General features: G+C 57.9%; 1 protein-coding gene across 1 annotated transcript in view; it reads left to right on the top strand.

Moving 5' to 3' along the window:
• Positions 1-17,751: 17,751 nt before the first annotated feature.
• The window catches only part of ABLIM2 (actin binding LIM protein family member 2), a 165,410-nt gene continuing 156,062 nt past the window's right edge, over positions 17,752-27,099 (top strand). Inside the window, exon 1 of the mRNA XM_055589196.1 lies at positions 17,752-17,882. Within this exon, the coding sequence (XP_055445171.1) occupies positions 17,873-17,882 (10 nt within the window). The 5' untranslated portion in view covers positions 17,752-17,872. The remainder of the gene's footprint in view (positions 17,883-27,099) is intronic.

Below are 27,099 nucleotides of genomic sequence, written 5' to 3'. Positions count from 1 at the left end.
CTCTTTGGAAGGAAAGTTATGACCAACCAGGATAGCATATTCAAAAGCAGAGACATTACTTTGCCAACAAAGGTTCGTCTAGTCAAGGCTATGGTTTTTCCTGTGGTCATGTATGGATGTGAGAGTTGGACTGTGAAGAAGGCTGAGAGCCGAAGAATTGATGCTTTTGAACTGTGGTGTTGGAGAAGACTCTTGAGAGTCCCTTGGACTGCAAGGAGATCCAACCAGTCCATTCTGAAGGAGATCAGCCCTGGGATTTCTTGGGAAGGGATGATGCTAAAGCTGAAACTCCAGTACTTTGGCCACCTCATGCGAAGAGTTGACTCATTGGAAAAGACTCAGATGCTGGGAGGGATTGGGGGAAAGAAGAGAAGGGGACGACAGAGGATGAGATGGCTGGATGGCATCACAGACTCGATGGATGTGAGTCTGAGTGAACTCCGGGAGTTGGTGAGGGACAGGGAGGCCTGGCGTGCTGCGATTCATGGGGTCGCAAAGAGTTGGACACGAATGAGCAACTGATCTGATCTGATCTGATCTGCTTTATTGACTATGTCAAAGCATTTGACTGTGTGGATCACAACAAACTGTGGAAAATTCTTAAAGAGATGGGAATATTAGACCACCTTACCTGTCTCCTGAGAATCCTGTATGCAGGACAAGAAGTAACAGTTAGAATCGGACATGGAACAACAGACTGGTTCCAAATCAGGAAAGGAGTACGTCAAGGCTGTGTATTGTCACCCTGCTTATTTAACTTATATGCAGAGTACATCATGAGAAACGCTGGGCTGGCTGAAGCACAAGCTGGAATCAAGATTGAGAAATATCAATAACCTCAGAGACTCAGATGAGATCAACCTTACAGCAGAAAGGGAAGAAGCTAAAGAACCTCTTGATGAAAGTGAAAGAGGAGAGTGAAAAAGTTGGCTTAAAACTCAAAAATCAAACAACTATCATGGTATCTCGTCCCATCACTTCAAGGCAAATAGATAGGGAAGCAATGGAAATAGGGAGAGACTTTATTTTGGGGGGCTCCAAAATCAGTGTAGATGGTGACTGCAGCCATGAAATTAAAAGATGCTTGCTCCTTGGAAGAAAAGTTATGACCAACCTAGACATGATATTAAAAAGCAGAGCTATTGCTTGGCCGACAAAGGTCTGTCTAGTCAAAGCTATGGTTTTTCCAGTGGTCATGTATGGATGTGAGAGTTGGACAATAAGGAAAGCTGAGTGCTGAAAAATTGATACTTTTGAACTGTGGTGTTGGAGAAGACTCTTGAGAGTCTCTTGGACTGCAAGGAGATCAGACCAGTCCATCCTTAGGGAAATTAATCCTAAATATTCATTTGAAGGACTGATGCTGAAGCTGAAACTCCAGTACTTTGGCCACCTGATACAAAGAACTGACTTATTAGAAAAGACCCTGATGCTGGGAAAGATTGAAGGCAGGAGGAGAAGGGGATGACAGAGAATAAGATGGTTGGATGGCGTCACCGACTCGATCGACATGAGTTTGAGCAAGCTCTAGGAGTTGGTGATGGACAGGGAGGCCTGGTGTGCTGCAGTCCGTGGGGTTGCAAAGAGTCAGACACAACTGAGCAACTGAACTGAACTGAAGGCATATCAGGTGGCTCAGTGGTAAAGAGCCTGCCTGCCAATTCAGGAGACGTGGGTTCTATCAGGGGAAAAGATCCCCTGGAGAAGGAAATGGCAACCCACTTCAGTATTCTTGCTGGGAAATCCCATGGACAGAGGAGCTTGTGGGCCCCAGTCCATAGGGTCACAAAGGGCTGGACACGACTGAGTGACTTAGCACGCTTGCACAGCACATATTAATGGCTTGCAGTGGCGATGCTGTCCCCAGGCACATGGGTCACTCAGGTCCTTGCCTGGTCACCAAAGCAGCTCTAGTCGGTGGGTGTTCTGGTCTCACCCTTTTAGAAAGGAGCTACGAGGAGACAGAGTGAGCCCAACATCACCCAGCTGGTGAAAGGGGTGAGCATCAGTTAAACAGCCAAGGGCTCTGCCAACCCCACTGGCAGGACCCATGGCCAGCCTGGTGCCTGGCGCCCTTTTCAGGGTGACCAGTCATCAGCTGACCAAGTCAAGGAGAGGTGCTGGAGCCATTAGCGGTCTCTGCTCTCCAGACGAGCAGCTGGTTGATGGGGAAAAATGATGACATGGTTGGAGTCCCAGCTCCACCAGATGCCCAGCAAGAGACTCGGGCAGACAGACACGCACTCCCAGCCTGAGTTGCATCTGTGAGGTCAGGGCAGGGGTGCGGAAAGAGACGGCCAAGCCAGGACTCAGGAGGGCAATATCCATGGAGCAGGTCCATGGAGGACAGAGCAGGGGTCCTTCCCTTGGGGACCACGAGTGCCATTCCCTGCTGGCTGCGTCTCACACACTCACCGTTCACAGGAGGCAGGGTGGCGTGGCACAGGGGAATCTCCCCTTGTTCTGACACTGCGCGCTGTGTCTCCTTGAGTCAGACACTTAGCCTCTCTGACCTTCAGGTTGTCCATCGTGGAAAGGAGGCTCACACATGAGCAAGCTCGGAAGCGATCCTTCCCCTTGCCAGCAACCTTCAGAGGAGACCGCAGCCCGGCCGATGTCCCGACTACAGCCTCACAAGAGCCCTGGATCCACAGAAACTGTGTGACGAGAAGTGTTAGCGAGCCGCTAACGTCACATGCTTCCCTGGTGGCTCAGCGGGTAAAGAATCCGCCTGCAGTGTGGGAGACCTGGGTTCAGTCCCTGGATAGATCTGCTGGAAGAGGGATAGGCTACCCACTCCAGTATTCTCGGGCTTCCCTGGTGGCTCAGTGGGTAAAGAATCTGCCTGCAGTGTGGGAGACCTGGGTTCGATCCCTGGGTTGGGAAGATTCCCTGGAGAAGGGAAAGACTACCCACTCCAGAGAATTCCATGGACTGTGTAGTCCATGGGGTCGCAAAGAATGGGACACAACTGAGCAGCTTTCACTTTCACTTTCAACATCACTAGCCCTTGAAGGGCCGTCTGTGTTTCAGTGAGGGGAGGCAGACGAGGTGGTTCAGACCATGGACGGTGGCATCAGCCACACTTGGGGTCTGTGCACCTCTCTGCTCTGCCGTTTGCTGGCTTTGGGTGGACCTTGGGGACGGTCTCTGTTTTCTCATCTGTGGGATGGGGCCAGCAACCTCAGGGGCTGCCAGGAACACAGACAGCGTGACTCGGGTAAAGCACACACGATGCTTTCGCTGGCAGTGGTGCCCACTCCTCCGGGGCCGAGTCTTTGGCAGATGGTAGCTGCTTCACTGGCATCACTCCCTACCCTCATCGGTCTGGAGAGGGAAGCACAGGGAGCCGCAGGTCTGTTTGTCTGTACCTAGGGAAAGCAAATGACACACAGGACCTGATTTTCTGGAAGGACGAGGATGAGAGTGACTTGACAAAACGCTCTGGCAGGCCCCCTTAGTCACCACTATTCACACACAAAAAAGCACCTGGGATCAGAAAGCACTTGATTTGGGTGCTGTTCCTGGTTCTGCTCCCTGGAGGAGGAAATGCCAACCCGCTCCAGTTTCCTTGCCTAGAAAATCCCACAGACGGAGGAGCCTGGCGGGCTACAGTCCATGGGGTCACAAGGAGTCGGATAGGACTGAGCTCACGGCATGCACGTACCCCCTGGCTTTGCGGGTGGCTGGCTGTGTGACTGCAGGCAGGGTGCTTGCCCTCTCTGTGCTTGCTGCCCCCAGGGGTGAGGTGGGCCACCCGTGGACCAGATGGCACAGGGCATGTCATATGTCTGTTCGGCCTCCCCCCACCCGCCTGCCTGCCCGCAGGAGTCTGTCTGGAAGTCCCCAGTTCCCCTAGTGTGGCTTTTCATCTGAATCCAACTTTTATTCAATGAATATAAAACCTCTCCAGGCTTCCCTGGTGGCTTAGTGGTAAGGAATCTGCCTGCCAAAGCAGGAGACACGGGCTCAGTCCCTGGTCCTGGAGGGTCTCACAAGCTGCAGAGCAACAAAGCCCGTTGCAACAAAACCACAACTATTGAGCCCGTGCTCTAGAGCCCAGGAGCCACAGCTGCTAAGCCCAAGCCCCAGAAGCAGCCACTGAAGCCCACACGCCCTAAGGCCAGGCTCCACGAGTCAGACACGACTGAGCGACTTCACTTTCACTTTTCACTTTCATGCATTGGAGAAGGAAATGGCAACCCACTCCAATGTTCTTGCCTGGAGAATCCCAAGGATGGCAGAGCCTGGTGGGCTGCCGTCTATGGGGTCGCACAGAGTCGGACACGACTGAAGCGACTTAGCAGCAGCAGCAGCCACAAGAGAAGCTGTGGCGAGGAGATGCTCGCTCTCCATGACTAGAGAAAAGCCTGTGCAGCGATGCAGACCCAGCACAGCCAGAATACATAAATGAAACTGTTTTACTGGACAACCTCCGGGCGCTGCTCTTGCGGTCAGATCCTGTCTTACTGCACAGCTGCCTGCAGGTTTCCCTTCTTTTACCGTATCCACAACCTCAACCTCTCCGTGAGGGCAACACTGTCACCCCCATTTGTGGATGGGGGGAGCTGAGGCTCTGTGGGGTCAGGAAACTTTCACGGGGTCACGGCAGCGGCCCAGCCGGGTGGGAGCCTGGTCTGTGGCCCTCCTGGGAGCCACCTCTTCCAGGGACCCAGGCAAGCCAGCAGGAGCAAGGCCACAGGTAGGTGTTGGGGGGCAGGAGCCCCAGGAGAAGCAGGGAGAGAGGGCTCCCCAGGAAAGGCAGGGAGAGAGGGCTCCCCAGGGGTGCTTGTTGCTTTCCCCTGCTCGGGCCTGACCTCCTCGGGGCCGCCTTTGCCAGCCTGGCTGTCGCCTCCGCTGTTAGTCTCCAGCTCCGAGAGGGCAGGCCTGGTCACCTTGGCCCTGGGCAGCCATGTGCGGCTCCAGCGACAGCCAGGTAAGCACGGCTGTATAAGATCCCGGCTAGGACTTCCCTGGTGGCAGAGTGGGTAGCATCCATCTGCTAGTGTGGGGGACACAGGTTCGATCCCTGGTCCGGGAAGATCCCACGTATCGCGGAGCAACTGAGCCCCGGCACCACAAATACTGAGCCTGTGCTTGGCAACGAGACGGCACAGCAGTGAGAAGCCTGCACGCCACAACTGGAGAGCGGCCCGTGCACAGCAACACAGACCCAGCACAGCCAGTAACAATAATAGTAAAAGAAGATCCTGGTTAACCAGCCGCTGGGAAGGAAGGAGGCCCCGACCCGGGAGGCACGTCCTGCTCACTCCATGGACGGGCTGGGTGGCTGGAGGGACTGCATAGGCCTTGGTCCAATTCTTCGTCCAGACCGCGGCCCAGCCCTGCACGCCTACTATGGGCCAGGCCCTACAGAACGCAGTGTGGATCTGCGTCTCTGGTCCCCGAGCCCTGGCCCGCAGTGACGTGGCCTGGGAAGACCCCTCCCTGCGTCAGCCTGTTTCCTTGCCCATACGAGAGGATCATGACAGAGTTCGTGAAGGACTATAAATAAAGTTCAGGAATGCCCAGTGCCCAGCACAAGGAGGGCACTTAATTCTTGCTGTTCTTCAGTTCAGTTCAGTCGCTCAGTCGTGTCCGACTCTTCGCGACCCCATGGACTGCAGCATGTCAGGCCTCCCTGTCCATCACCAACTTCCGGAGCTTGCTCAAACTCATGTCCATCAAGTTGGTGATACCATCCAACCATCTCATCCTCTGTTGCTCTCTTCTCCTTCTGCCTTCAATCTTTCCCAGCATTGGGGTCTTTTCCAATGAGTCAGCTCTTCGCATCAGTATTGGCCAAAGTATTGGAGTTTCAGCTTTAGCATCAGTCCTTCCAATGAACACCCAGGACTGATCTCCTTTAGGATGGACTGGTTGGATTTCCTTGAAGTCCAAGGGACTCTCAGGAGTCTTCTCCAACACCACAGTTCAAAAGCATCAATTCTTCGGTGCTCAGCTTTCTTTATAGTCCAACTCTCACATCCATACATGACCACTGGAAAAACCATAGTTTTGACTAGACGGACCTTTGTTGGCAAAGTAATGTCTCTGCTTTTGAATGTGCTATCTAGGTTGGTCATAACTTTCCTTCCAAGGAGTAAGCATCTTTTAATTTCATGGCTGTAATCACCATCTGCAGTGATTTTGGAGCCTAAAAAAATGAAGTCTGTCACTGTTTCCATTGTTTCCCCATCTATTTGCCATGAAGTGATGGATTCAGATGCCATGATCTTAGTTTTCTGAATATTGAGTTTCTTTTTCACTCTCCTCTTTCACTTTCATCAAGAGGCTTTTTAGTTCCTCTTCACTTTCTGCCATAAGGGTGGTGTCATCTGCATATCTGAGGTTATTGATATTTTTCCCGGCAATCTTGATTCCAGCTTGTGCTTCACCCAGCCTGGCATTTGGCATGATGTACCCTGCATATAAGTTAAAACAAATTTTACTTAGAGAAAAATTTATTTTGTTCTGATGTCCTGTGTTACTAGTTTGAACACATCTAATTGCCCCACGAAAATAGAAAACAGTTCTGTCGCCTCTCCAAACACTCTCTGACCTGTGAAAGCAATGCGTTTCCCTAGAAGCGGTCAAGTTGGTGGGCGGGACTCCACGTCCCAGTCTGGTCTGTGTGGATGCTGGTTTCAGGGTCAGTTCAGCTTTCAAAGCCTTCGCAGGGCTGTTTGGATCTGACTTGCGTGTGCGTGACCAAAACTCTGACTAAATCTTAGTCTCTCTGAGCCCTTTTGTAAAATGTTTTATTGGAGTATTGTTGATTTACGCTATGTTAATTTCAGGTGTACAGCAAAGGGAATCAGTGTACATACACATAGATCCACATTTTCAGATTCTTTTCTGATTTAGGTCATTACAGAGCATTGAGTAGAGTTCCCTGTGCCATACTGCTGCTGCTAAGTCGCTTCAGTCATGTCCGACTCTATGCGACCCCATAGACGGCAGCCCACCAGGCTCCCCCGTCCCTGGGATTCTCCAGGCAAGAACACTGGAGCGGGTTGCCATTTCCTTCTCCAATGCATGAAAGTGAAAAGTGAAAGTGAAGTCGCTCAGTCGTGTCCGACTCTTCACGACCCCGTGGACTGCAGCCCACCAGGCTCCTCCGCCCATGGGATTTTCCAGGCTAGAGTACGGTAGGTCCTTACTAGTTATCTATTTTATGTGGCCCAGTGTTCATTCCAGCCTTGTCCTCAAAAGACAGAACCGGCTAAACCGGTCTCAGGCCTCACCCCCAGCGCCGCCCAGTGGACGGCTGATGTCCAGCCTCCAGCAAGGACGTCCTCAACCTGGTGCTCTCCCTCAGTGGTTTTCCATCCACTGACCCCACCTGCTCCTGGGCCATGACCCCCATGACCCTGTATTCAGGACTGAGCCTGGTTCCCCCATTGCAATTATTGTTGTTCAGTCACTCAGTCGTGTCCGACTCTTTGCAACCCCCTGGACTGCAGCACACCAGGCCTCCCTGTCCTTTACCATCTCCCGGAGCTTGCTGAAACTCACGTCCACTGAGACACTGATGCCATCTAACCATCTCATCCTCCGTAGTCCCCTTCTCCTCCTGCCTTCAATCTTTCCCAGCATCAGGGTCTTTTCCAATGAGCTGGCTCTTCACATCAGGTGGCCAAAGTATCGGAGCTTCAGCTTCAGCATCAGCATCAGTTCTTCCAATGAATATCAGGGCTGATTTCCTTTAGGATTGACCTGTTGCAATAGCCCAGAATAAAATCTCTCCAGCTCTGGGTTTTCTCTGACATGCGCCACCCGCCCCCAGCCCAGGATCCTCTTTAGGGTCAGGCCCTAAGGCTCTCAGAGCTTGGGGGTGGGCTGTCCCCCTGAGCCCCCCGGGCACAGGGAGGGCGCTTCACTGAGTAGCGCTTGTTGCTCTGCTCACGGTGAGGACTTCTGTACAGGGGGGTCCATGGCGGCCAGAGGGCTGAAGCTGCCAGAGCCAGAGACACTGAGGGGCTCCCCCCACCGTTTGCCTGTGGGACGGGGTGGTCACTGAGCTCACAGCACCTCATCAGGGCATCCCAGCCAGCCTGCGAGGGCCCTCGCAGTGTTCCCATTTCAAAGATGGGAAGAGTGAGGCCAGAGAGGGACCACAGCATGACAAGGGGAAATCCGTCCTCTGCGGCTGGTGGTTGGGTTGTGGGCATCATTGCTCAGAAAGCCCACATGTGGGGTTTTCCCTGATTAGAAGTTGGGCTTTGCTGACGGCTCAGATGGTAAAGATTTTGCCTGCCAATACAGAGAAACAGGTTCTATCCCCGGGTTGGGAAGATCCCCTGGAGGAGAGCATGGCAACCCACTCCAGTATTCTTGCCTGGAGTATCCCCATGGACAGAGGAGCCTGGTGGGCTACAGCCCATGGGGCAGCAGAGAATCAGACACGACTGAGGGATCAACTCAACTAACACTTTCATTTCCAGAAGTTGGAGGCTTCAGGACTGCCTCTGTGTTTCTCTGCCTCTGTAGCTGGGTCTCTCTCCCTCTCACGGGGTGCAAAGATGCAGATGGTTTGCTGTTCAGAGTGGGTCAGATTACTTGTTATCAGCAAAAGCCACCACCCCCACCCCCACCCCGTCCCTCCCAGCAGCCTGGGACGGGCTTAGAAAAAGATCAGTGACCAGGGGGCAGGACTCTGAGGCCAAGGAAACATCCCTTGACTTTTCCTTCCCTTGAGCCTTTTTCATCCAGGGGTCTTTAAGAAAATGGAGCTCCAGAGCTCTCCGGCATCCACCGTTCTCATGAGTAAACCCCCTGGCACCCCCTTGTGGCCGGAATGTCCTCTGCCCGCCGAGCATCCCTGGGAGAAAACAGCCCTCGCATCCCTCTCTGGAGTCCTGGCGTCAGAACTCGGCCAACTCTGTTCTCCACCCCAACGTGCACCTCCTCCTCTGTCACTTCCCTGTCTCCCTAGCCTGACCCCACACGTGTGGGGCCTGCGGTCTCCCTGTCTCTCCAAAGGTCAGGTTCATGATCACAGTTACCCAAATAGCTCAGACACAGGACTCGGCCGCTCTGATTTTGAGACTCCCCAGGGAGTCTGGTCCCCCGGGATCTGCGTCTGGCATTCGGGGCTCCTCAGGACAGCCCCCACCCCCCAGTCCAGGCGGCCTCCTGTCCTGCTGGCTCTGACCCCTCCACGCCGTACCTGTCTTCCCTCCCTAACTCCACTCCAGAAAGGGAGACAGAGCTTTGAAGAGGAAGTTTACTGTGAAAGGGACTCTGGGGACTGGAGTGGGTCCTGGGGAGAGGGCAGAGGGCAGTAAAAAATGGACACTGTTGATCTGGTCAGCCTGCAGGCACTGGGGCCTTGATCCCACTGAGATCTTCTAAGGAGCCACGTGGAACGTGCCTGGGGGTTGAGCCTAGAAGAGGGGCCGTGGGTGCAGAGACTCACACGCCCCCTTGACTCACACGTACTCGGTCAAGGGTGGCCTTGCCCCGCTGCATTGGTATGCTGGGCAATCTCGCAGACACCCGCGAAACGTGTCAGCGAAGCCCAGGGCAGAATCGAAGAGAAGTGCAGGGCAGCGTGCCCAACGTGCCCACACAGTCCAGCTTCGGTGTGGCTTCACTCTGCTCACCACCCTTGTCAAGGCCAGGCCACCAGGCTGCCTCTTGGAGGCCCGTGGTCTCTACAGACTCACCCAGGAGGTTCAGCACAACAGAGTGTGGCCCCGTGGCTTCAGGTGGGGCTCCCGGGGGCCCTCATTCTGTCTCTTCTCCACGCTCCGGGCCAGCACTTCCAGCAAGGTCTCTAGAGGCCCAGACCCTCACCAGCCCTCCCCGCTGGTGGTCCTCGCTCCGCCTCCCCTGCGCCTACTGCCATCTCGGCGGAAGAGCCCAGGGGTGCCGCTGTGGTCCTCTGGGTGCCAGGCTCACTCCCCCTGCCCTCGCTGCAAGGGCGCTCCTACCTCCTGATGATGGTCAGTTACCACACCCCACTCCCACCCCCAGGAGAGCGACTCTGCATTCTGGTCCACTACTCTGAGGTCCCCACGAGCGGTCATTCTCAAGTTCAAGGGAGTCTTTGCTCCATCTCCTGTTGGAAGCCGGGGTCCCCTCCATGCTCGCTGAGCCGGTGGGACCCCTGGTCCAGCAGAGCCCGAGACCGCAGAGATGAGCGGCACATACCCTACAAGGGGGCCACTGAGGACAATGCCGGAAGGGCCAGAAGCGCTCTGTCCTCGGTTCTGGCCCCGTGAAGCGCCTGCTTTTTCTGAGCATATCCCGGAAAACGGCGCCACCCACAGGGAGTGCTCCCTGCATTGCGCCTTGGAGGGGGCCATTCTTGCAGCTGGCATTTTCTGGAGATGTCTTTTTCTTTGGGAGGTGGGTACGACAAGCAGAGCTCATGGTCTGGGACTCAGTGTCACGCACTCTTTGCTGCAAAATGGGGTTCTTGGTCTGTGGCCTCTTCCTAAGGAGGCTATACAGACAATGTGTGTGTCATCGCTCAGCCGTGTGACTCTTTGGGACCCTGTGGTCTGTAGCCCGCCAGGCTGCTCTGTCCATGGGATTTCCCAGGCAAGAGTACTGGAGTGGATTGCCATTCCCTTCTCCAGGGCATCTTCCCGACCCAGGGATCAAACCCGGGTGCCCGGCACTGCAGGCGGATTCTTTACCATCTGAGCCACCAGGGATGCCCATATAGACAATGCTGCCGATTATTGTTCACAAACTGAACACTGGCTTTTAACCGGCCCCCATGGGATGAAGAACTGGAGGCTCAGGGAATACCCACGGTGAGCCTCCTTCTCCTTCCTGGCGGGCTGACCTCTGAAGCATTTCCCTGACACACAGCCAATGCGCTTTTCTTGCTGAGTCTTGCCTGCAACAGAGCTGGGAGGTGTCGCCTTTCTTCCCATCTCGGATGGGGGTCAAGCAAGCCAGAGGCTCTCAGGAATTCCCCCGGTTCCCTTGCCAGGCCGGGGGTGGGGTGGGGTGGGGAGCAGGTTGGGTGGGGGGTGCTTCCTGCACCTTCCTGCAGCTTAGGTCAAGAGCAATCCCAGCATTGAGCCACCTAGAGGGAGACTCTGCCCAGGACATTTCAATATGACATGGCTTCAGCAACGTGACAAACACCAATGCCTTAGGGGACTTGCGGGTGGCTCCAGAGGCTGGGGCATCCAGATGATTGCAGCGGCTGGGAACCTGGCTCCCTGTGTGACCCGGTGTCTCTCTTCTCACCAACCAGGGGGCCTCAGACCTGAAGCTTCACTCCCAGGAAGCCCTTGTGTGGGTGATGCTGGGCTGAACCGTACCCCCCTCCCTCTCCGCTACCCAAGACAGGCTCAAGTCCCACCCTCTGGGACCTGTGAACTTGACCTTACTTGGAAATAGGGTCTCCACAGACGTCATTAGCTAAGATGAGGTCATGCTGGAGGAGGGCGGGCCCCTCAAACGCAACGGGAGTCGCAGCTCCGAGCCCAGGGACACCAAGGGTGCTCAGGAGACCCAGAAGCCTCCCAGGATCAAGGAAGGAGCCTCCCCTGGAGCTCCTGTGGAGGGGTGGCCCTACCACCACCTTGATCTCAGACGTCTGGCCTCCAACAGAAGAGCAAAAGTCTGTTGTTCTGGCCCCCGTTTGTGGGGCTTCATCCCACGGCCCCAGGACACCAGGCCATCTCGCATTCCAGTTAGCCCTTGAACCAGCCCGGGTCTTCTTCTTCTCTCATCTCCAGCACAGGGGCTGGTATACAGGAAGTGCTCAATCAACGCCCTACCCAATGCACGGCATCACTTTCTATTTCCCTCATGTACTCCTAACTCCCCTCGTCTGCTTTCCGCTGCACAGGCACCAAATTTAATTAGAGAAACAGCTTCTTGATCACTAGCCAAAAATCCAAGTCTTGCCCATGGTGCATCCTACCCCGAATCAGGCCCCGATGTCCTACTTCATTACTTGTAATGAACCCTCTCGTTTAATTTCTCTGTGATGGTGAAACGGTGCCAAGCCTGCAAAGCACTCGGAGTTAACCGGGCCATCCAAACGACAGAGCAGACTCAGCCGTCACGCACGATGAATGCACGTGGCCTTTTCTGTTGCGCCTGGAGAGCTCAGGGTGAGTGACAGGCATGGGATGCTGAGGCTGGATCTGAATTCGCAGAATAATCCAGGTGTGTGGACCCGTGTTTGAAGGAGTGAGGCTCTAAGGAGTGAGTCACAAGTTATTTTCACTCCTGGTTTCATATGGCCTGGTTTTAAATTACTGAGCGGCTGGAAAGCTCCCACAATGAAATCATATTTCATTTGTTTCTCCATTTGGCTGTTAAGTGAATCAATTTCTGGGCTGGGTTTGGAGGTGAAGAAAGGACAGAGAAGCCCGCACGGCTTGGACGAGAGAAGGCCTAGAGGTGTCCTGGGTGGTTTGGAGTTTCTGGAAGTGGCTCTTCAGTGGGCCTGGGGCCTCCCACGTGCAGGATGTCTGCACGGCTGGGTTTCCAGGGCGTTGCCTTTCTAGACCAGGCCCCAAGTGAGCCCAGCCACACCAGGCACTCTTTAGGGAGAAGCAATTGGCGGGAAGTCTCGACAGACCCAGGGCGAGGTCAGGAATGTGGGGAAGGGGAGGCTCACCTCTTTGCTTTTGCTGAGTGAGAGGCAGCAAAGGGAGCATCAGGGTGGGCGGGTACCTGCTGACCCTGGAGTTCAGTGGTTACGCTTCTCCACACTGGAGACCCCAGGATGCACTGGAGACCCCAGGAAGTGATGGAGGCCCCTTGATAAGCCCTGCCTGGGCAGCCTGACATTTGGTGAGGGAGTCAGACAAGAGGGATAAATAAGAGTACAGAGCAGCCTGGCAAGGACAGTCAAGGCCTCAGGGAGTGGAGGTGGCCCCTGGTTTAGCTGGGGTTCAGGGGTCTTCTCCAAGGAGGGACTCTCTGGTGGAGTCCAGTGGGTGATGCTGAGCTGTCAGGTGAGGGTGGGCCATCCCCCAGCCCAGGGGGGCGAGGGCCTGGCATGGTTTGGCTCCAGTGCCACAGGTCCCTATGGTCCGAGCTCCTTATCCTCAGTTCAGGCCCCTCTGCCTCATCTCTTGACCTCCTCAGCACTCCTTGAAGGTCCAGCAGACCCAGGAGAGATGCGTGCCAAATCCCACAGGCTCGCCCTTCAGAAGAGCCTGGCTGTGTATCCCAGCTCTTCTGCAGGGGACTAGTTTGCATTTGGGCAAGCGAAGCCTCGATTTCCCCATCTGTTACATGGGTGCAAGGATGACGCTGGGGATAGTAATGGAGGGTTCTCTGGCACAGAACGGCCCCAGAGCGTTGCAACCATGGTCCTGACTGCTTGCTTCACCTGCCTTTGCCCTTGGCGTCCTCCTCATCTGTATTTTGCCATCCGCCCCCCACTTTGGGGGCCACACTGTGCAGCTTGTGGGATCATAGTTCCCTGACCAGGGATCAAACAGGCCTGTGGCAGCGGAAACTCAGGAGTCCTAACCACTGTTCTGCCAGGGAAGTCCCTTAAACCCCTTGCTCCTCCTCCCTGAGTATGAGGCTGGCCACACTGGGGGTTAGACAAACCCCTCCACCAGGTTCTCCTGCCCCATTTAAGCAGCCCTCCCCTCTCGACCTTTCTCCCTCCCAGCCCCTCCTGGGCAGGCCTCAAGAAAGCAGCACAGATGCCCACTGGCCCCGGACCACGCGGTCGGCGTTGTGCCCATCATCCCTCATCCCTCAACACCCTTCCCTCCCCAAAGCCTTCAGGACCCATGAAAGGGCAGCAAACATTTTCAGCACTGCTGCTGCTGCTGCTAAGTCACTTCAGTCGTGTCCGACTCTGTGCGACCCCATGGACGGCAGCCCACCAGGCTCCCCAGTCCCTGGGATTCTCCAGGCAAGAACACTGGAGTGGGTTGCCATTTCCTTCTCCAATGCATGAAAGTGAAAAGTGAAAGTGAAGTCGCTCAGTCATGTCTGACTCTGTGCGACCCCATGGACTGCAGCCCACCAGGCTCCTCCATCCACGGGATTTTCCAGGCAAGAGCACTGGACTGGGGTGCCATTGCCACAGATGGCCTTAATTCTGAAGGGCCTTCCAAGCCCTCAGAGCTGCAGCAGACGCCTGGATCTGCCTCCAGGGCGTTTGTCACGGAAAGAAAAGGCCCTTACCTGTAGGTCACTGGACTCATTTCTTGGGAACCTTCACCTGGCACAGCCCACGCAGGAAAAGCATTCCCCGAAGGCACCCCCGGGATGGCTGTGCTGTGTAGCTGAGCACAGTGTTAGTGGATGCTTGAGAAGGAACACTTAGGCTTTGATCGTTTCTGTGTTTTGTGATCACCTCTGGGTCACCAGGGACAGAACCTCCAAATTATAGCCTGGTGCCTGCAGGAGAGCAGGGTTTGCTGTGAGAGGTTTGACTCTAGCACCAGCTGGGCCCGGGGCAGGCGGGGGCAGAAGCCGCCCCCCCTCTTCTGCAGTCTCCATCACCAGCACAACCCACGTCTCCTGGTAAGTGGTCAGGGGACAGAAGACATGGAGCTGTCCATGTCTTCTCCAGGGTCCTACCTGGGTTCTGCCCACGAGGCCCCTTCAGCTGCCTGGCACCTGCCTGCTGGCACTTAGGCACACCCTCCTTTATGACCCAGGGCTCTGCCATCCAGCCCTGATTATACCCCTGGCTTCCCTGGAGTTCAGGTTTGGACAAGGGGGGCACGGGGCCACAGAGCAGGGGGCAAACGTGCGAGCGCCCATCTTCATCTTGGAGCTGGAAGTCTGAGTGCACCGAGGCCCATCCCGGGAGGGATGTGGACCAGCGCTGCTGCTGCAGGTGCAGCCAGGGGACCTGGGAGACCCCCTGGAAAGTCAACCCCTTCTGCGCTTCCCCTGAGTGCAGCCTGGCCAGGTCGTGTCCTCTCCCCAAGCCTGGAGATGGACTAGGGCCCTGTTTCTAGGGTCACGGGGGCCAAAGGAAACCTGCTAAGTCTTCAGGCAGGAAAGATGGGGCAAGGGTGGAAGGAATGGGTGGAGGGCCAGAGGGGCCACCCGGGGCACCCACTCGTGACGGCCTGGAAGGGGATCCCTGTGAAATGAGATGGGGACTTCCCCAGGGGAACAGCTGGGGGTACAGGGGCCGAGGAGCAGGTGTGGCTTCTACCCTGCCTGCAGAGGGGGCCTGGGTCACCCCAGGGCATTCCTTCCACCCGCAGGTGTGAGCCTGGCAGGAGGAGAAGGTGGGGGGTAGCCACTGGCACCTTCAGGGCTCTTTCTACAATGAATTAATGACTAATTTGAAAACAAATTTCTGTTTTATTAAAACAGTGCCCAGTTCACTAAAGGTACTGAATACACGGTGCGTGGATGGCTGGATGGGGGACAGGTGAGCAACGGCGACACCCTTCGAGGGCTGGCGACGTCCCACACTGCTCTCTGGTCTGCTTCAATAACAATAAATGTGATGATAACCATCGTTCCCTGAACTCTGGCGTTTTTGCACTTCGAACTGTTTTATCCACATGACTCATGGGATCCTCCTAAGAACCTGTGGGTCAGGCACTGTTTGAGGGGTGAGGAAGCTGAGACACAAGAGAAGGCGAACGAGTTGCCCGAGGTCACACCTGGTTCACACGGATGACAACCGAAATCTGGTTCCGTCCACCCAGACCACCCAGCCTCCGCGGGCACCATGCCGGAGGAAGACGAGCCGGCAGGCCTGGCCCGTGGGGAGCTCCCCTGTGTGAGAACCAGCTGGGCCAGGGCAGGGGGGGCAGAGGCGTGGCTACAGGACACCAGGGTTCTCCCTCACTGCCAACCTGCCGTGTGACTTTGGCAGGACTTCCTTGGGTCTTTGGTTCTATCCCAGTGAAAGAATGTGCTGGAACCACATGACCCTGAGGTTCCTGCCTCAAGGAGTTGAGAACGGCTATGATTCCCCAGTCCCTGCCCCATTTGAAGGGCCTGTTCAGAGAGGCGGGGCCAGCTCCACTGGGAGGCCCCGGGTGACTGCATGTCGGGCGGACCTCTGGAAGCAGGCCGCTCACACTCGCCCTCTGACTCACAGGGACTTGGGAGCAAGGGCCCGTCCACCCCTTTCCATGGGGAACTTGATGGCGAGCTTCCTAAAGAGGACACGAGGGGGCGGTGGGTACTGTGATGTTGGGTGGGCGTCTGGCCTGCTGCCCCGGGTGATGGCCTGGAAAGTACCCCCTCTCTCCTTCCCTCCCTCTACTCAGCAGGCTATCTGTGGGGTGCCCACTCTGTGCCTGGCTTATACAAGTCACTGAGAAGGGATAACAACTGCATGATAATATCAAACACAGCTATTGATCTCAGCTGCTGCTGGGGCCCAGCGCGCATTAGCCCATGGGGGCCTCAGAAGTATCTAGAGAGGCGGGGACTACTCACAGTCTAACAATGCACACAGAGAAGAAACCAGGCTCCCCACGAGGGGGTCAGACCCCCCAAGCCCCCACCCTGACTGGCCAGGCTCTGCCCTCGCCAGGACTAACCACCAGAATTTAATGCTCTCACCCGTGGTGGATCGTCCACTCGTCCACTTCACGGGTGGGCCCCTGATGCCCACAGAGGGGCAGGGACTGCTCAGATCTGCACTGCTGAGAGGGCCATTGGGTGGAGAAGAGGGCACCTGACCTCTGTGAGTGTCCTTCCATCATCACATCCACTCGTGTTCTGGGCAAAAGGCCCCAGCGGACAGGCTTGGAGCCAGGCAGCTACACAAACAGCCAGCCCAGCCAGGCTTTCCAGGTTGCCAGGGTGCGTGGGGCTGGGCCAATCGGCCGCATTGCCCATGGCTGGTTCTCCCCAGGAGCTGCTGTCCTCTGGCCTCTCTTCTCCCTGCCGGCCCCTCTTGGGAGTAAGTGGACGCTGCTGGAGGCCGAGGAAGAGTTCTGTGCTCCTGCCTCAGGCTTCCGCTCAGAGTTCACATTTTCTGGGACCAGCCCTCTCTTCTCCCCCACCAGGCCGGGCAAGGTCCAGGGAGTCCACCTTCTGAACCGGCCAATCCAGACCCTCCACATCCACCCCCGAACACCCCTTCCAAGAGCACCAGAAACTCACTGGGATCCCCTTACCCAGGGCCTTCCCTCTGCTGTACCCGGGACCCAGGCCTTCCCCGGGCTGGACCAGGGAGGTCACTGACGTCACAGAGGATAGTCGGCTCCTGGGGATGGGGGAGGGATGAGGGCCCGCAGACTGCGCCACCGGGGTCAGACCACGGCGCCAGACGGTGCGGCGCTCCGGGAGCCTGGGGCAGGCCATCGGACCGCCGCCGCCGAGCCCTAGATCCGGGGTCAGGAGCGCAGGCCTCGCCCCTTGCCCGGGCAACTGGGCAAACCCTGCCTACCCTCGCTTGCCCCCACCTCGGTTCTCTTCTGCAAACTGGGGAGGGAGGAAGTTGGCCCCGTGCGGCTCGTTGCACCAAGATTGCGCCTCACCCGGCCGCGCTCCTGGCCCGTTCGCGGGCTCTTGGCAGCCGCCGATGGCCAGGCCGCGCGGACAGCTCCGCAAAGACCCCCACGACTGGACTGCGGGAGGACGCAGCTGCGTCGCCCGCCTGCGCATGCGCGGGCCGCGCAGCCTGCCTGAATCGTAGTCCATCCCTGGGGGCGGCAGGTGGCGCTGAGCGAGGAGGAGCGGGGCGCGGGGCCTACATTTCCCAGAGTGCATCCCGTATAGGGGCGGGGCGAGAGGGGGCCTCCGGGCGGGGCGGGCAGGGGCGGGGTTTCGGGGTGGGGCGGGGCCTCCGGGGCGGGGCTGGCGCGCCGAGGGGCTGCGGCGGCGCTGCGGGCGGGCGGGCGGCCCATCCCGCCTGCAGGCGCTGCACCTGCGGACACGAGCGTCCGGCTGCCGTCCCGCCCCGGCGACCCGACTCAGAGCTGCCGCTGAGATGAGCGCGGGTGAGTGTGCGGGGAACCGGGGCCTCCCCGAGCTGGATTGCGGCGCCGCCAGGGCTGGGATGCCTGCACCTGCAGACGGGAAGCCGCCCCGCGGCTGCAGCCGGCTTGCGCTCCAGGGTCTTTGCAGTGTGGCAGATCAGGCGCGCCCCCCATCCCCCTCCCTGTCCCTGCGCCCGGGGGGGCGGGGACCCCTTTCCCCGAGCGCCGCACCGCCTGGCTGCGCCGGGCTGCCTGGACGGCGACGCTCCTTTGCTTTTTCTCCCCGGCGTGCGGGGTCGCAGCAGGGTCCGGGCGAACGGGCTGCCGTAGACCCTGCGGCGGAGAGGTGTGTGACACGGGTCGGGGGTTGAGGGCTTGGCGGCAGCGGGGCGCCGCCGTTGTGTGACTCCTGCAGCGCCTGGGTGGGTAGGTGGGTTGGGGGCGGGCGTCAGGTCGACCCCCCCCTTCCCCGGGGCCTTGGGCTCGCCCAGAGCAGACTTGGGGGCGCGGAGCCCGCAGTTTGTGTGCGGCCCTCCGCGATGCGCGCCCGTGGTCTCTCCGACCCCTCGTCCCCTCCACTGTGTACCCAGGCTGCTGCCTCTGGGGCCGCACCCGCAGGGTCTGACAGTCTCTGTGCGGCGCTGGAAAAATCGCACGTCACCACCACCTAGTGCGCTTGGGGAAACTGAGGCCTACCGCTGGGGGGGCCTTGTCTCCTGAGAGACTCTGGAGTGACCAGAGTCCCCGTTTTGAGAGCCTTCTGGGGGCCCAGCCCTGGCTGGAGGGCTTGTCCCTACATTCCCTGGCAGGGAGACGCCATCACCCCATTTTCCAGGGTGCGACCGAGGCTCACCAGGCTTGAGTCACTTGCTCAGGTCTTGCAGTGCGGCTGGGTTTTGAAGCTGGTGCTTCCTGAGTCCTGTGTCCTGCCTTGAGCCCATCTCACCCACAGACTACAGTATGGACCCCTGGCCACCAGCAGAAACCAGAGGAGACAACCATTCCTCCCTGGGGACAGAGGGGCGGGAGGGTAGGGAGCAAATAGGACTGGGGAGGGAGTGTGCCTTTAGGGACCATTTACTGACCTATGTTTCCCAGGAGCGCCCCCCCTCCCGCCAAGAGGAATCTGTCCCCTCCCCCTCCTAGTTGAGGAAGGAGGGACCACACGGGCAGTGGGAGTTGAGAGAGAAGTAAGAGCAAATGGCAGGCTGGAGGAGGCAGACTTCTCTAGAAGAGGATTTCTGAAATGGCCAACTTGTTCTTTGGAGGTGGCTGGGGAGCAGGGCACCCCCCTTGGCAGAGCCTCCAGACACATTTATCTAATGGTAGGTGGGGGGAGGGTAATGGCAGGGTGCACCAGGTAATTTTAGGCTCTCCTCGACCGTAATTGATCCCTCTGATCTCTGGAGCCCTGGAAGGAACCCTGGCATTTCCCCCCTCATTTGTGGTTGTTCTGGGAGCAGGGGTAGGTGGGCACCAGGGGTCCTGGGGGGGGGATCAGAGGGCAAGGAGACTGGAGTTTGAATCATAGTGTCCACCTGCTGGTCTTGGACACTGCGTGACCGCTTCCTGAGCTTGGCTTCCTGAAAGCAGTATCATTGCCCCCGTGGAGAGGATGAGGTAATGGTGGGAAATCTCGCACGTAGTGGGTCCTCCCTTGGTGGTTCATGCGGGTCAGTGAACCTCAGCCTGAGTCAGCCAGCCCTCTGGGTCGGGCAGTGGGCACGCCGACCCTCCACCTGTCGCTCATGGCCCGGCCCGTGACCTGCACAGCAGTAAAATTTTCACCCACAACCATGATGGGAGAGAGCAGACGGTGGTCCCTGGTGCCGGGCACCTGTGCACATCTGGAAGGTCAGGGGCTTCCCTCATCTACAAAGGCAGGTCCCCTGTCGGCCCTCCCCGGGGAAGGCTGGCATCATCCTAGAGCTGGGCGCCAGCAGGTGTGGCTGGGAGCACGTGGTCCAGTCTCCAGCATCCCAGACCAGCCGACGGTCAGCGCCTGAGGGGGCCTGAACCATGGCCCCGGGTGGGAGGCTCCCCTTCCTTTATGCCGTGCAGGCTGCGGGCCTGCCTTCCTTCAGTCTGGTAACTCAGGGCACCTCTGAGAGGGCCCCGTGCCTACTTGCTTCGTTGCGCATTCATTTCAAGTGTTCAGGGAGATGAGGAAGCAGCACGGTGGGGCGGGAGGAGCTGGCACTCTGCCTCAGACGAGCCTGATCGCGCGCGAGCTGCGTTCTGTTTACAGTCACCCGTGCCCCGCTGTCCCCGCCGAATGGAGGGAGCCCCTTCGGCTGTGTGTGCACTGTTGGCTCACACCTCTCACGTCTGGCCACTGTGCACGTCTGGCAGGTCAGGGGCTTCCCTCGTCCACGAGGGCAGGTCCCCTGACGGCCCTCCCCAGGGAAGGCTGGCATTGTCCCAGAGCCCAGGTGGGGCCCAGGAGACGCCGGTGAGCCTGGTGGTGGTCTCCTGGCATCCCAGTCCGTGGAGTCACGGGGGGCAGGGCAAGGTGGGGCAGAGGGACGAGCCTGAGCCCAGAGGGGCTCCAGAGCCAACTCTGCCACCTCTGGGCTTTCTTGGCGCCTGTGTGTCCTGCCCGGGTGGCTGCAGGTCTGGTGGGCAGGATTCTCCCAGGTGAGTGTCATGGGGGGCGTGTTTGCATTAGTCTGCCAGGGCTGCCGTAACAAGGTGCCCACTGACCGTGCAGCTCAAGCAACAGAACTGTATCTTCTCACACTTCTAGAGGCTGGAAGTCTGAGATGGAGGTGTGGGCAGGGCTGGTTTCTTGCGGCTTCTTGCTTCATCTTGCAAGTGGCCATTTCCTCCCTGTGTCCTCAGATGGCCTTCCCTCTGTGTGGGTCTGTGTCCTTCTCTTTTCCTAAAAGGACACCAGTCGTACTGGATTATGGATTTGCAGGAGGGATGCAATTCAGCCCAGAAGGGGAGGGCAGGGCCAGGTGGAAAGCTGGGTGGCAGCTCAGCCGTCTTCTTTTCCCGTGGCTGATGGGTTAGGGACGCAGAGCTGGAAGGGGCCTGGGGGATGCTCCAGTCCTAGCCCACCCACCCACACGGAGGGGAAACCGAGCCCCGGGGAAGGAAAGGCGGCTGTCCCGGGGCCAGGAGAGTGTGCGGTAGACACAGAGCCCGAGCCCTGGTCCTCTGCTCCGGTTGGTGCAGCCCCGGCCTTTGAAACAGAGAAAAACACATTTCTAATCCGAGGCGGGGCTCTGCCGTCACTGCAGAGACGTTCACCACAGCATCCCTAACAGCGGCAGAAAGTCAGAAACCTGCTGTGTTGTATGTGGTGGGGAGCAGCAGGACATGGGCCGTGGGTCCTTCGTCAGGTTGACCGATGTTTCCTAAGCCTCTGCTGTGTGCCCAGCGCTGCCCCAGGCCCGGGGCTCAGCTGTAGACCAGAGCAAGCGGCATCGTGTCTTCCTGAACCGTGCTCTCCTGGAGGAGGGGGGTGGCGAAAATGTTCTTGTTACCTGTGTGACTGGAGTTTCTCACGTTAGGAGAAAGTGCTGAAGAAAAGCTTCATTTAGAAAACAGATGAGGACGAAATGGTGCATCCTATGCGACCTCCGCGCTATGAAGCGGCGCAGGGAGCAGGCCAGAAGGAAGTCGTTGTGCCGTCCAGGGCGTCCCCCTCTGTTGGAGGCGGCGAAAGAGCTAGTGTTCCCCGCAGCATCTTTACGCTTCCCGTCACCTTCCCCAGTTTTGTTTTTTTTTTCACTGTGTGCGCTTACCTTTTGCAATGAGGAATCTGAAACAAGAAGGGCATTGGTTCCGGGTCCAAGGTGGGCGCGTGCTGCTTACAAAGCCCATGACTCGGTGTCAGGTTGGGTGATTCCATCTGCAGGGGCCACTCCTTTGCTCGAATGGAGGTCTCCCAGTTGGCAGCATTCAGATCTTAACACAAGTGCCCAGTTTCCATGGGTGACACCATCTGACTTAGGTGTGAAAGTGAAAGTGAAGTCGCTCAGTTGTGTCTGACTCTTTGCGACCGCATGGACTGTAGCCCACCAGGCTCCTCCTCCATGGGATTCTCCAGGCAAGAATACTGGAGTGGGTTGCCATTTCCTTCTCCAGAGAATCTTCCCAACCCAGGGATCGAACCCAGGTCTCCCACATTGCCGGCAGACACTTAATCATCCTGACTCAGAAATTCATCTGAAATTGCATCTAAGGAAGTGCTCATTGCCCCGGAATCGGCAGCTCTTGGACAGCCTGGGAATCCTCATCTTTAAACTATTGGTCCTTTGCATCTGTGGTCACTTCCTAACCCTCCACCTGAGACGTTTCGATTCTTTCTGGTTTCTGTCCAAAGAAGTGGTTTGGGGGCAGTTGGCATGTTCTCTGGACCCATGTCGTGACTTGGGTGAACTCTTGGAAAGCCCAGTCTTACTGTCTCAGCAAAGAGAGTGTGACCTACACTCTGGACAAGTCGCCGGTCAGACACCCTGACCCTCCAGAGTGTCGGCTGTCTTGTGGGGGAGCTGTGAGCTGGCACGAGGGAGTCGGCAAGTCTGGTGGTGCAGGGAGCTGGTGGGGTGGGGTGGAGCCTCTGGGAAGGGTCTGTCCTGCTGGTGGGCCTCAGGGCCAGGCCAGCTGTGGGGACCCTGAGCTGCTTGGATGCCTGACTCTGGTCCCTGGGTCAGACAGCCCCTGCGCTGCAGACACGGGCTTTTCCTTGGGCTCAGATTCCAGCTCTGCCGCCTGCTAGCATGGGATCCTCGGACCTCTCCGAGACTCTGATGCTACCTCTTCTGGGGTCTCCATAGGGACGGAGGGTCTCAAGTGCCTGGTATGTGGGAGAGGCTCAGTTCAGTTCAGTCGCTCAGTTGTGTCCGACTCTTTATGACCCCATGGACTGCAGCACGCTAGGCCTCCCTGTCCATCACCAACTCCCAGAGCATACCCAAACTCATGTCCATTGAGTTAGTGATGCCATCCAACCGTCTCATCCTCTGTCATCCCCTTCTCCTCCTGCCTTCAATCTTTCCCAGCATCAGGGTCTTTTCAAATGAGTCAGCTCTTCACATCAAGTGGCCAAAGTATTGGAGTTTCAGCTTCAGCATCAGTCCTTCAATGAATATTCAGGACTGATCTCCTTTAGGATGGACTGGTTGGATCTCCTTGCAGTCCAAGGGACTCTCAAGAGTCTTCTCCAGCACCACAGCTCAAAAGCATCAATTCTTTGGTGCTCAGCTTTCTTTATGGTCCAACTCTCACATCCATACATGACTACTGGAAAAACCATAGCTTTGACTAGATGGACCTTTGTTGGCAAAGTAATGTCTCTGCTTTTTAATATGCTGTCTAGGTTGGTTATAACTTTTCTTTCAAGGAGTTAGCGTCTTTTAATTTCATGGCTTCTGGAGAGGCTGGAGAAGCAGATAAAATAGTTGGGACAGGAAAGCTCGGGTTGGTGTTCAGATGGCAGCTCATGTTTCCTGGTGATCGTGTGGTCTCGCGAGCTGCTGTGGGCCCTAGTCAGAGGGGTGCCAACCCGCCAGGCTGCCTCTGGCTGCTCAGACGCAGGGCAGAGCAACCCGAGTGCTGCGTGTTTGTTTACCTGGGGATGTTTCCATCGCCAAGGTCTCTAGGGTGTCGGGCAGCACCCTGCTTCAGTGTCAGGATGCTGCGGCTTGTGGGGCCCACCCTTGGGCCCTGCTCCGCCGAGGGTTTCTCAGGGCTTCTCAGGGTGGCTGGGGTGTCCCCGCCTATAGATGGGGAGGTGGACGCCCAGGAGGGCGCCGGGCATCACACCCCACCACTGGTGAATGACAGCTGGATTTGAATCCTGGTGTGTCCAGCCGGGGGTGGGGGGGTGGGCGCTTTCTGTCTCTTCCCCTGCATGCATTAGGGGCTGCGATGGTGACTTCGTGATGTGTGGCTGAGTGTTTGGGGTGGGTGAGGCTTGATCCCCTGGGGGCCTCACGATGACGCTTTCTGGTGACAGCGTGGGGTGGGGAGCCACAGCCGATGTCCTCACCTGAGCTGAGGAGCCTGGCCCCGTTCCAAGGTGTGGCACCTGCCGGCGTAGCTGGGAAGGCAGAGCCAGCCCCAGCCCAGCCCTGTCTGCTCCTGAGGACGTGCTGTCTCTCCAGTGCTCTCCTGTCCAAGGTCATGGCTCCGCCCCAGGGACCCACCTGGGGATGGACCACTCAGACTGGGAGAGGGTCACCACGCAAGTCCACACATCTCCCTGTAACTTTGACCCCTGGCCCTCGCTGTCCCCTCTGCCAGGCCCTTTGGGTCTTCTGGAACTGACTGCTCCTGATGGAGGCAGCATTCACGGCCGTCCCAGGCTTCTCCAGCTCCAGCCTCGCTGGCATCAACCATCCCGTTAGTGTCTGAGCTCCCCGGACTCTCAGGCCCACCTGCTGGACCTCTGTGTGATCTTGGGCCAGCTGACTTCCCTCTCTGGGCCTCAGTGTACCCGTCTGAAAAAACAAGGGCCACTGCCATTCTCAGGGGTGTGACTTGCTTTTTTCTGACCACCTGCTCCCCGCCCCTTGCCCCCGCCCCCCACTGCAGTGGGGAGATCGTCTGGGTTTGAGGCTCAGCCGTCGTCGGTTCAGAGAAACACGCCGTGTGAGCTGTGAAGTCTCGGATCACCCTCCTGGGCCACGTGGACCTCATCTGATGGTTTCACGGCAGGAAGCACGTTGCCCTTCATGTGGGGGGTGCCGCTTAAGGGCCTTTCTCCGCAGCCTGCCAGGGAAGCCACCTCTGTGGACATCTGCCTGGTATCCAAGCCAGCAGAGAGCTGAGTCCGAGTTCAGGGGAAGGCCTGGGGAGGGAGAGGTGTGCTCTGACCCCTGCTGGTGTCTCCTACCCTGGGTGGGGACAGGGGGGCTTCCAGGCTAGTGGGGAGCCAGACCCAGGCTGAACCAATTCTGTTGCAGAGTGATGTATTGGGGGATTTCGTGTGCCGTGTTGCCTTGGCTGGAGATTTCTGAGCAACAAGGGAGGTGGTCTTGCTTGATGCCTCAAGGGCTTTGGGGTCAGAACACCTGAGTGCCAGTCCCAGCTGTCACCTGCTAGAGTGTCCCGGCCACCAGGCTGCACAACTGCTCTTTGCCTCGGCTTCCCTGCCTCTCAGGTGGAGGTAATAGCACCTGCTTTTCCGGACTGACCGTGGGCTGTGGGGCCAGGGGCCTGGGGTGGTTTTTTTTTGTTGTTACAGCCGGACACGCTGTCCCAGGGCTCGAGGCAAAGCCTGTAAGGTCCGCCGTGGCGTCAGCTGGCATGGCCAGCCGGTTCACAGCTCTTCCTCTGTTGCTGGTTCTCCTGCCTGCCCTGCCCAGCCCACCCGATGCTGTTTTACACTCCCTGCCCAGTGCCTGGGTCAGGAGAAGCCCAGTCCCCAGAGAGCTGCCTGCTCCCGGGTTCTGAGCGGCGTTTTGGGCGTCAGCCCCGACCTAGTCCTTCGGGGCTGTCCTCAGCGCGCACACAGGGGCCCCGCCCAGCCCCCTGCACAAACCCCATGGCCTGGGGTTTGGGTTTCTTCACGCACAGAACGAGGGGTTGGACAGATCTGGCCACCCAACTCCAGCCAGCGCCCAGTGGCCCCGCCGTGCACACCCACCGGGCTGAGCTGAGTGGGTCCCCCTTGAGAATCCTCACAGGCTGCCTCGAGTCAGGGCAGCTCCGTGAACAGCCTCCAGTGGAGGATGGACGATGGGTGGAGCTCGGGTGCCCGCTTCATGCCCAGCCCCCCACCCCCCGTCTGTTTGCTCTCATCCTGGTTGAGGACTCACGGTCAGGCCTCTCTGACCTGCTGCTCTGACCTCCTGCTTCTGCTTGGATGTCCGGGGCCCCAGGATCTTGCTGGAAAGTGGCATCTCCAAGGCCCTGGTTAGTGCTGCAGTTGGGCGTGAAGTTCTAAGAAGGAAGAATTATAAGGACCACCCTGTGGCCCCTCATGCCAGTTTGGCGACTGGAGTGGCAAATGCTCCCAGGGGGCCCACCCCCACCTTTATGTTCTGAGTGACTAGGCTGAGGCTGCAGGGGGTTTACCTGGGAGGTGGTCCCAGGAAGCAGAAGGGGGAGGGCTGGGGCGTGGAGGGGGAGAGTCGTGGGGCATTTGGATGGGTGGGTGTCCGCTGCGGGCTGTGGGGGCTCAGTCCTGCTCTGGGACCATGCAGAACGCTTCGAAGAACCAGCGGGACCCTGGGGCCTCTGTTGTCCTGGACTGGGGTGGTGGCTGGTCCTGGGATCGTGACCACCCCCCCCATACACACACACTGCATGGTGTGACTGTCCACAGCCATGCAGGGGAGCCCTGAGGCGGGGTGAGGGCCGGTATCACCACACAGCCACTGTGCCCACAGAGGGCCCACGGGTCCGGATACGGTCCAGCGTCAGCCTTTTGGGGCCACGGCTGTTCCCAGCCTTAGTCCTGTTGGGGGAACCTCTGATGCCTGCCATCGGCAGCCCCTCAAGGGCTCAAGGCTGTCCTAGAATGCCTGTTTACTTGGTTTATTGAGCCCCTACTGTGCACATTTGAAAAGACCCTGATGCTGGGAAAGATTGAGGGCAGGAGGAGAAGGGGACGACAGAGGAGGAGATGGTTGGATGGCATCACTGGCGTGATGGACATAAGTTTGAGTAAACTCCGGGAGTCGGTGATGGACAGGGAGGCCTGGCGTGCTGCAGGCCATGGGGTCGCAAAGAGTCGGACACAACTCAGCAACTGAGCTGACTGCACAGAGCGCTGTCCTCGCTGGTGATTCCCCCAAACGCGTGTGTTTTCTCCTGCCACCTTCTGTCCCCCTCCCCACACTCTGGTGCTGGAATTCCTCCTCCCAGAACCCAGAACGTCCAAGACCCTTGCCTCCATCCTCAGGACCAGTGGACAGGACCTGGAGCCGGGGGCTCAGGAGAGGCTGTGTGCCTGTTCCTAGCTGCTGTGTGACCGGCAGGTGGACACGGCCCCTCTCTGAGTTGCTTCATCTCTGAGTAATGGCCCCCAAGGATGCCCCTGTCCTCATCCCCAGACAGGTTGGATACATTAACGCACATGGCAAAAGGGACCTTGAGGATGGGATTAAAGAGATCTTGCAGTTGGGGGGTTCCAGGGGGGGCCAGTGCCATCTCGAGGAGCCTGCAAAGGAGGAGACAGGAGGGTCAGAGAAGAGGGGAGGTGATGGCAGATGCAGAGGTCGGAGAGGAGACGGGGTGTGGCACGGCTGGCTTTGAAGATGCAGGAAGGACAGCCTGTCTG

The sequence above is a fragment of the Bubalus kerabau genome, chromosome 7 (assembly GCF_029407905.1).
Source record: "Bubalus kerabau isolate K-KA32 ecotype Philippines breed swamp buffalo chromosome 7, PCC_UOA_SB_1v2, whole genome shotgun sequence".
Lineage (NCBI taxonomy): Eukaryota > Metazoa > Chordata > Mammalia > Artiodactyla > Bovidae > Bubalus > Bubalus kerabau.
Note: the sequence above shows the minus strand (reverse complement) of the source record. Positions and strands in the feature narration are given on the sequence as shown.